General features: G+C 37.4%; 1 protein-coding gene across 2 annotated transcripts in view; it reads right to left on the bottom strand.

The window, feature by feature from the left end:
- UBE2J1 (ubiquitin conjugating enzyme E2 J1) overlaps positions 305–10,906 on the bottom strand; it is a 31,047-nt gene continuing 20,445 nt past the window's right edge. For both annotated transcript variants that reach the window (XM_018053150.1, XM_018053151.1), the window contains exon 8: positions 305–3,736. In XM_018053150.1, the coding sequence (XP_017908639.1) occupies positions 3,458–3,736 (279 nt within the window). In that variant the 3' untranslated portion in view covers positions 305–3,457. The remainder of the gene's footprint in view (positions 3,737–10,906) is intronic.

The raw sequence follows: 10,906 nt of genomic DNA, 5'->3' as shown, positions 1-10,906 counted from the left end.
ATCGCACAGGGAACTCTACACAATACTCTGCAATAACTTACATGGGAAACGAATCTAAAAGAGTGGATATATGTATATGTACAACTGATTCACCTTGCTGTACAGCAGAAAGTAGTACACATTGTAAATCAACTATATTCCAATAAAAATTAATCAAAAAGAACAGAAACCTGAGATTACTGTGCTAGTTGAGACGATATAGCTCATTAGGGTAGTGGCGGTGAGCATGAAAAGTGGAAAAAGGCAAGAGAACATTTAAGGAGGTAGAATGGACAAAACACCAAATGACACAAAGAATTCAAAATCAGGTACAAATAGTCACTGGTTTTATTCAGCAACTCAAACTAGTTCTGAGGCATTTAAAGAGGAGTTTCGAACAGCTCTGGAGCAATTAGAGCCTCCCACAAAGGCTATAAGAATACACTTTTTTTTTTTTTTCTTTTTTTCAGTGAGCCGCACAGCTTCTGGGATCTGAGTTCCTCGACTAAGGATTGAACCTGGGCCCTCAGCAGTGAAAGCAGACAGTCCTGACCACTGGACTGCCAGGAGATTCCCAAAGTACACGTTTATGTACACATTATTTGTTTAAAGTTAGGTTCACTAAACACCTTCACCTTTCATATACTTCTTTGTTAAGTAATAAAACAATATAGTACTTCAGCCTACATTTCTGCACAACTAAGCCCAATTGTGTGAGGTTTGCTTGTTTCTTGATTCTGCTCTATAAAAATGGGAGGACTCAGGTACCAGGAAGTTTATTCATAGCTAGAAAATGATAAAAAGATTTCTTATTCTCCTGAAATAGGAAACTTTGTGTTTTCACAGTCAAAATAATACACAATTTTAAAAGATTTTGTTTTTTAAAAAGTAGCTGAGAATTTTGATGAAATTCATTTATTTCAGTAGAATTAAACTATAAGCAGCATGAAAATGTAAAGTGCTACATAAAAGCCCACAATACATAAAATTTAAAAGGTTTCATTGGTTTAAACAGTTACAGGCAAAACAGACATTTTTTTCAAGCATGCATGCTATTTTAACTACCCTTGTATGTGCTGTGTTGGTCAAAAAAAAGTCATGAGTTACCTAAATCTTAGGATTTGGGAAAGGAGTCCTAAGCATTTATCTACCAGATCACACGTTTTTTCCCTGGCCTTATGCTATAAATAAGGGATTACAGTGGGGCTTTAAAAATAACGGTTTTCTGAAGAGGCCCTTTATCGGGGTGTTAAGAATGGCTCCAAAGACCAATTTTGTTCTTTAACTCTACGACGGGGGTCAGATCAACAACTTAAGGATTTTTAAGTAGCAATGTGAGCTGAAAGGGAAGAAGCAAAAGATATGCCACTTTCAGATATGTGTATCAGGTGCTAAAAAAGAAAAAAAACAAACAAAAGAGAAGCTGGCCTGGCAGTTGATGAGTGAGGGATGAGAGGCCAACTCAGGTAGAGGAGGAACTGTATGATGTACCTTCTTCTTAATCAGTTTTAAGTATACATACACCCCATGAAAACATGCAACAATATCACATGGATTGAGGCTGGCTCAGAGGGAAAGCAGGGGAGATTGTTCCTAGCACACAATCTATCTCAGCATAGGCTGAGACATGGGGATGTTCTTCTTAGGTGATAAGATGACCTGGTGCTGCCCAGGTGAGTCAGTGACCTCTTGCTAGGAGACCACTGAACCAACATCCCTAATATCTTACATTCCAAACCAAGACTTCAGAACGTATTTTCTCAGGGCAATAAAGTTGTTAAGATACCAACCTATAATTTTTCTGACATAGGAGGTCTTCATAAAGTCCTTAGGCTTTTTAGACTTTACCAACTTCAGCTGTAGACAGAACAGTAACAATCTGTAAAGACCTTAAAAATGCTAATTTATTAAAATTTAAGAAAACTGTGCATTATATCATAGTATACAATATGTTCTTAATTTAGATACAGACATAAACTGGGCTATCAAATGAAAACAAATTGTGTCTAACAGTTCATAGAACCAAAGCCTTATGAGAGAAGGAGTAAAAATTAAATTGGCCTTTAAAATCATTTTATAAATTGTTTCTATATTGCCCATAATAAACCACATAAGGACTTTATAAATACCACTCTCCAAAGTACTCAAGATACATTATGGACTAACTTTTGTCATCTTGCCTAAAACCTAAACACAATTTGCAACACTGAGTTGTAAAAAAAAAAAAATAAATAACTTACAAATGCACTTTTTTAGCATAACCTATTTGAAAGTTGGGGACTGCCTGTATTTAAAAATTAAATCTTCATTAGCAATACTCTCAAGAGTGCCCTCAAGGCTGCTACTGAACATGCTGAAAGCAATGTTTTCCTGTGATTATATGTTCTCACCAGGCATTATTTACGATGATAGTTTAAATTATCTACTAGAGTCTGTGGAGCTAGCCAGCACTAAGTTATATATTGATTTTTGCACTGAAAATGATCTCTTGGGCTTTGATTAGGTGGGCGATTCTAAGTAGAGGTTTTTCTAATTTCTATCACTGTTACATGGACCCTGAGCTTTTCTATTAAAATGGTATGTGAAATAGTTCAATATTATGCATATTCCTAAAATAATTAAATTTATAGTGATTATAAAGCTAGGCATATAATACAACTCAAAAGACATACAAGTCCAAGTAGAGCAAACATTCAAATCTTAAGACCCTCCCATTTAACTTTTGGAAGAAAATCAAGCCATTTCCTGGCTTGGACCCTTTCTTCCTTAAATCAAAGATCTATGGAGGATTGTTTTCCTTCTTTTTAAAAAAAATCTTGTGTGTGAACTGGAGAGAAGGGGATAATAGCATATCAAAGTGGTTACAGAGCATTATTTCCTCCTCAAATAACATCCAGTAATAAAGATATAATCTCATTTCCTCAGAAATGTTTGACCAAAATAGTTACTTTCACCAAAGAATGTTTAGGACATAGAGTCAGTCATAGAATGGGCAATCCCAGTATCTCTCACATGAATACATTTTAAGCAAGCTATTTGTGGGGTTTTATTTTCCCTTTTCAACTCTTATCCCTATATCATTCTAAATAAGTAGAAACAGAGTACTCAATAAATGGTACTGAGTAACTAGTAATACTCACTGGAACTTAAAATACCACCTTTTATCCAAAAATTTCAAAGGGCTATACAGAAAAGTATCACAAATTTACATAAAGAAAAGCTGAGGCGTGAAAAACAACAAATAAGTTATTTCCCTGTAGAGCAGGTTGGACAGAGAGACAAGGGACTTTGACTTCCAGTCCCTTAAACTAAGCAGGACACTGAATGTCTAGATATATTTATACTGAATTTATAAGGATCAAAAAAGGAATGAAGGGTAAATATAAAATAATTATTTTGTAAACAATTCTTAGATTATACCCAATGCAGAATGTTTAATGAAGCAGCTGAGTCACAGCTCTTAAGACACAAAACAATATTATAACTCAAAGTCAAATATGTACTCATTGGCCAGATATATTCGTCGGAATATAAGAGCTGCCAATGCCAAAGTCAAGATGACAATCAAGACAGCAGACCCGCCATGATCGGTGTGGTTGTCTCTTGGCTGCTGGCCCTGGGTGACATCCGGTGAAGTAGACGACCTTCTCTGACTCTGCTGCTGGGCCCGGCGCTGTCGAGGGCTCATGGAGGTACTCTTAGCTACAGGTTGGGCGGGCTGTTGAAGGGATGCTGCTGAGGGGTTCTGGGTTCCATACTACGAAATTTTAAGAAATTCAGTTTGAAACTGGCAAAGAAAACTTGCATACATACAGGCTATTCAACAGTACATGACATCGCAGAGCAGTAAGGCGAAACTACCAAGAATTCTCCGAATGCTGAGATGAGCAACTCACCCTTCTGAATAAGCCAGCAACACAACTTATTCTGAGTGCTCGCAGGTGGAGAAGGAATTTACCAGCAACAAATAAGACAAGGACAGAGTTTATCCATATTCTCCACAGATGGCTTTGTACTCTCCTCCGGCTGCAACTCCAGCAGTATCTGCTATCATCTGAATACTTCCCTTCTTTCAGGAGTCAAGGAGAGAAGCAATCTGATTCCCACTTTCTACATAAAGATTTACCATATTATAAATGGCAAAAAAGGACAACTCTCAATAGTATTCTTCCTCCAGTGTTATCCTACTACATCAATAATCATAGAACATAGGAAATAATTTCAAACCATATGTTCTACATAGTAATATTGTTATAAAAGTTAGATGTGGTTTTCAAAACAGGTTTATCCTTTCTCACAATCCCCATCAACTGAATTGAACACAAGTCCAGAACTCTTTACTGTGTGTTTGAACTGTGTTACTTTATGAGTATAAAGCATGAACTATTGTCAAGAATACCCTGGGTATGTGCTGAGAAAAATGTGGAGGTAGGTATGGGAGACTCTAGTGTATCCTCTACTTTGGCACAGGAGGTGCCCCCTAAAAAGCCCTGGATGTCAACTGCTTTCTAACCTTTCATGAATGCTTGGTCAAAGCAAAAACACCATGTGGTAACAAGTGATTCAAAGTCATAAATGTGGTTTATAGACAAGAATGGAGAAGGAAATGGCAACCCACACCAGTACTCTTGCCTGGAAAATTCCATAGATGGAGGAGCTTGGTAGGCTCCATGGGGTCACAAAGAGTCAGACAAAATTGAGCGACTTCACTTTCTTTCTTTCTATACTTCCTTTTGGAGAAGGAAATGGCAACCCACTCCAGTGTTCTTGCCTAGAGAATCCCATGGACGGAGGGGCCTGGTGGGCTAGTCTATGGGGTTGTAAAAAGTCGGACACGACTAAGCACCTAACACACATACACACACATAGACAAGAAAACTCTACAAAATATGAATTTCATTTTGCTTATATAGATATCTTAACTCTACGTCTAATAACAAAAGTCTCTGTTGTATTGAAAACTTTATACTGATTACAACAGAGCCAACACACATTCTTTAAGTAAGAATGCATGTTTTATTCAAAATAACTTTTTAAAACAAACAAGAGATGGCAAGAGTGAACGTCGACATTCTAGGAATCGGCGAACTAAAATGGACTGGAATGGGTGAATTTAACTCAGATGACCATTATATATCTACTACTGTGGGCAAGAATCCCTCAGAAGAAATGGAGTAGCCATCATGGTCAACAAAAGAGTCCGAAATGCAGTACTTGGATGCAGTCTCAAAAACGACAGAATGATCTCTGTTCGTCTCCAAGGCAAACCATTCAATATCACAGTTATCCAAGTCTATGCCCCAACCTGTAACACTGAAGAAGCTGAAGTTGAATGGTTTTATGAAGACCTACAGAACTTTTAGAACACCCAAAAAAGATGTCCTTTTTATTATAGGGGACTGGAATGCAAAAGTAGGAAGTCAAGAAACACCTGGAGTAACAGGCAAATTTGGCCTTGGAATGCAGAATGAAGCAGGGCAAACACTAATAGACTTTTGCCAAGAAAATGCACTGGTCATAGCAAACACCCTCTTCAAACAACACAAGAGAAGACTCTACACATGGACATCACCAGATGGTCAACACCGAAATCACACTGTTGCAGCCAAAGATGGAGAAGCTCTATACAGTCAACAAAAGCAAGACCAGGAGCTGACTGTGGCTCAGATCATGAACTCCTTATTACCAAATTTAGACTGAAATTAAAGAAAGTCGGGAAAACCACTAGACCATTCAGGTATGACCTCAATCAAATCCCTTATGATTATACAGTGGAAGTGAGAAATAGATTTAAGGGCCTAGATCTGATAGACAGAGTGCCTGAGGAACTATGGAATGAGGTTCATGACATTGTACAGGAGACAGGGATCAAGACCATCCCCATGGAAAAGAAATGCAAAAAAGCAAAATGGCTGTCTGGGGAGGCCTTACAAGTAGCTATGAAAAGAAGGGAAGCGAAAAGCAAAGGAGAAAAGGAAAGATACAAGCTTCTGAATGCAGAGTTCCAGAGAATAGCAAGAAGAGATAAGAAAGCCTTCTTCAGTGATTAATGCAAAGAAATAGAGGAAAAGAACAGAATGGGAAAGACTAGAGATCTCTTCAAGAAAATTAGAGATACCAAGGGAACATTGCATGCAAAGATGGGCTCGATAAAGGACAGAAATGGTCTGGACCTAACAGAAGCAGAAGATATTAAGAAGAGGTGGCAAGAATACACAGAAGAACTATACAAAAAAGATCTTCACGACCCGGATAATCATGATGGTGTGATCACTAATCTAGAGCCAGACATCCTGGAATGTGAAGTCAAGTGGGCCTTGGAAAGCATCACTACGAACAAAGCTAGTGGAGGTGATGGAATTCCAGTTGAGCTGTTTCAAATCCTGAAAGATGATGCTGTGAAAGTGCTGCACTCAATATGCCAGCAAATTTGGAAAACTCAGCAGTGGCCACAGGACTGGAAAAGGTCAGTTTTCATTCCCGTCCCAAAGAAAGGCAATGCCAAAGAATGCTCAAACTACTGCACAATTGCACTCATCTCACATGCTAGTAAAGTAATGCTCAAAATTCTCCAAGCCAAGCTTCAGCAATACTTGAACCATGAACTTCCTGATGTTCAAGCTGGTTTTAGAAAAGGCAGAGGAACCAGAGATCAAATTGCCAACATCCGCTGGATCATGGAAAAAGCAAGAGAGTTCCAGAAAAACATCCATTTCTGCTTTATTGCCTATGTCAAAGCCTTTGACTGTGTGGGTCACAATAAACTGTGGAAAATTCTGAAAGAGATGGGAACACCAGACCACCTGACCTGACTCTTGAGAAATCTGTATGCAGGTCAGGAAGCAACAGTGAGAACTGGACATGGAACAACAGACTGGTTCCAAATAGGAAAAGGAGTACGTCAAAGCTGTATATTGTCATCCTGCTTATTTAACTTATATGCAGAGTACATCATGAGAAACGCTGGACTGGAAGAAGCACAAGCTGGAATCAAGATTGCTGGGAGAAATATCAATAACCTCAGATATGCAGATGACACCACCCTTATGGCAGAAAGTGAAGAGGAACTAAAAAGCCTCTTGATGAAAGTGAAAGAGGAGAGTGAAAAAGTTGGCTTAAAGCTCAACATTCAGAAAATGAAGATCATGGTATCCAGTCCCATCACTTCATGGGAAATAGATGGGGAAACAGTGGAAACAGTGTCAGACTTTATTTTTTTGGGCTCCAAAATCACTGCAGATGGTGATTGCAGCCATGAAATTAAAAGATGCTTGCTCCTTGGAAGAAAAGTTATGACCAACCTTGATAGTATATTCAAAAGCAGAGACATTACTTTGCCGACTAAGGTCCGTCTAGTCAAGGCTATGGTTCTTTCCTGTGGTCATGTATGGATGTGAGAGTTGGACTATAAAGAAAGCTTTTTAATTGATGCTTTTGAACTGTGGTGTTGGAGAAGACTCTTGAGAGTCCCTTGGACTGCAAGGAGATCCAACCAGTCCATTCTGAAGGAGATTAGCCCTGGGATTTCTTTGGAAGGAATGATACTAAAGCTGAAACTCCAGTACTTTGGCCACCTCATGCAAAGTTTGACTCATTGGAAAAGACTCTGATGCTGGGAAGGATTGGGGGCAGGAGGAGAAGGGGACGACAGAGGATGAGATGGCTGGATGGCACCACTGACTCGATGGATGTGAGTCTGAGTGAACTCCGGGAGTTGGTGATGGACAGGGAGGCCTGGCGTGCTGTGATTCATGGGGTCGCAAAGAGTCGGACATGAGTGAGTGACTGAACTGAACTGAACTGAAGAATGCATGTTTTATTCAGAATAACTTTTTAAATTGAGTAAATACAAAAGATTTTAAATACTTTTCATTATAGAAAATTTCAGTATTTAGAAGAAAAAAGAATCTAAAAATATAATGCAAATACTTTTTTAAAAAATTGGTAAGAGAATGAGCTTTGTCCTGACAACAGCTATAAACAATAGGGAAAAAACTGCTGATCTTAGTTATCTACGGAAGACGTTACACTAATTCCAACATCACCCCAACATTAAAAGATGTAAAAATCTGAGTTTCTTAAAACTATCCTTTGGAAGCACTCAAACGTAGTGACCCATAACACAGAGGCAGAACTTGGACTTCCCTACTCCAGGGCTCAGGAGAAAGGTGCTCATTGAAGAGCAGGCACACGAAGACCACATTTTATGAGGTCCTATACACTGTCACACTGTCACGTAGCGATTTAATACTAACGGAGGTGAACTGAGTGATAGTAACCAAGACAAGAGCACCATTGCACTTGAAACCTCCCATTCTTCCAACTGTTCAGCCAAGAAGACAAAGGTGTCTGATAGAGCAAAAGTACTTAAGGCTTATAGGGAAATTGGTTCTTAAAAATAAAAAGGAAGGTGGTAGAATCAGTCCAGAAACTAGCATAAGAGATTGACTCATCTTAAAGCTTTTATTTACAGGTGGTGTTTTTTTCCAGTAGTTTGAGTGGTGAACACAAGCCTGACCAGGACTAAAACAGGTAGTCTTATTATCACTAGGCTGGCTTCAGCACTTCATGGATGTGTGACCCTAAGCATGTTATTGAACCGAAGACTCAGCTCCCTCTCTTGTACAAGGGTAATATCCAGTTCAGTAGTTGTAAAGATTCAACAGGATAATGATATAAAGCGTGCAGGATACACAATGCTTATTAAATGTTAGGCATTACTAATATTACTATCGATACATCCCTTTGAAGACTCCAGATTGAGGTTAACAAAAGAAAACTCATGATTTTACTTAGGACTAATTCTCACAATTTTATTAGTATGATTAACATATTTAGAACAACAATCCCTCAAACCATGACTTCAGATGACATTTTAGTATGTGTACTTCATGGAAATATTTATGTAGGTACACTTCTTTAAACAGGTTCCTAAATTTCAGATTCCTTTTGGATGATACATTACTGACTAAAACTTAGTGCTGTGATATTATGAAATTCTCCCTATTTCACACAATCACATCCCGGTAAAACTGTATGACTTCAATGTTGTAGACCTAGAGGACTCTAGATTGGAAGGACTAACCGTATTCAGTTTTGGTGGTTCTTACTGAACCGCAGATGCAGAATCAAGCTGGACTTGGCCATTTTCAAAACACCATAGGTTTGGTGGCACAACATTTAAATCGTTGCTGTTTGCCTAAACTTGTTCAAACACATATCACAGAATGTATACTTGAGTAATAATCATTTCTATTTCCTTCATTAAGATGAAGTGATCATTTCTGGGAACATAAAAATACGTGATGTTTGTATCCAATTAAATTACATTTAAATATATATGTCACAATCACACATAAGTTCCTTGTAATACATATAAAATTTTCTATAGTTTAGCATCTGTAAGGGAGTTTTGTGTTTGCTTCTTAATACAAAGTGGAATGGCTTATTCAGAACCTCACTCTCGCGAAGAAGAAAAAACCTGATAGACTGGAAGAACATAAGCCGACCATCAGTATTGTTCCCATTTCTACACAGCTAAAAAATCTGCATCAAAAAGCAACAGATGGCCTGATGTTATCTGCTGCATTTAGACTGCGGGCAATCTCTCGCCCCCTCAAAGATAAAAAAACGTAGCTTATCTGGGATTTGATGTATAACATCTCAGTGAATTCACATTACACTAGCATGTAAAGCAAAACCAGGTTTCAGTTACCTCCCTAGTGATCAAATTATATAATCACACTCTGAGATAATCTGTATGTAAATATAATTAAGAGCTAAACTTGTAACTATAGGCAATTTATTGTTTTAACCAGAATTGGTATCAATTACCTACCTATACCTGTGAAGAAGAGTTCTGTGTTAGGTACTTTAAAATCAAAATGGGTGGTGATCACTTTGTAATGTATAGAAATACCAAATCACTACGTTGTGCACAGAACTAACATAGTATTATAGGTAGATTAAACTTCAAAAACAAACTCAGAGAAAAAGAGATCAGATTTGTGGTTACCAGAGGGGTAGGAGAAACAGATGAAGGTAGTCAAAAGGTACAAAATTCCAATTATACGATAAATAAGTCCTAAGGATGCAATGTACAATATGATTGATGCAATTAACACTGCTGTTACATATGAAAGCTATTGAGAGTAAATCCTAAGAGTTTTCATCACAACGGAAAAATTTTTTTTTTCTTTTTCCATTCATTTTGTATCTATGAGCTACTAGATATTTGCTAAATTTATTGTGGTAATCATTTCATGGTATATGCTGTACACCTGTAAATTTATACAGTGCTATATGTCAATTATATTGCAATAAAACCAGAAGAAAAAATAAGGAAGAAATCAAAATAGAAAAGACTACTGTAATAACAAAAGTATTGTTTGTGCGATCTAATTTACTAAACTTTGTCATTTCTTTACCTATATTCCTAGTATATTTTTAAAGTGCCAATCCTCAGATTCATTTATTCAAAACCAACAAATACGACCTACTATATACAAGGCACTATGCCAGGCACTAGGGATACAGTGCAGTGGAGAGGCCTGATCCTCAAGGAATGTACATTCTGGGAAGTGAAATAGACAATAAATAATTGTAAAATAAATTACAACTGGAATATGCAACAGGGGACTTGACACAGATTTAAAACAGACTAAAGACATATTTAAATACATCACAAAGTATTAGCAGACTGTCTTTATAGGTGACTACTCTCCTCTCTGCAGTAGGATGGTTCTATTTTTTAAAAAAACTATTTATGACATAGAAAACGATTAGAATTCTAAAGGTGAAAAGTAATCTGAATATTTTTTTAAATATTTCAAGCTAAAACATATATTGACTAAAATTAATTCACTATATCCCTTTATAACATATAATTACATGGGCAACACATAAAAACAATTAATCTCTTAGCACA

This window comes from Capra hircus, chromosome 9 (genome assembly GCF_001704415.2).
Source record: "Capra hircus breed San Clemente chromosome 9, ASM170441v1, whole genome shotgun sequence".
In the NCBI taxonomy this organism is placed as follows: domain Eukaryota; kingdom Metazoa; phylum Chordata; class Mammalia; order Artiodactyla; family Bovidae; genus Capra; species Capra hircus.
Note: the sequence above shows the minus strand (reverse complement) of the source record. Positions and strands in the feature narration are given on the sequence as shown.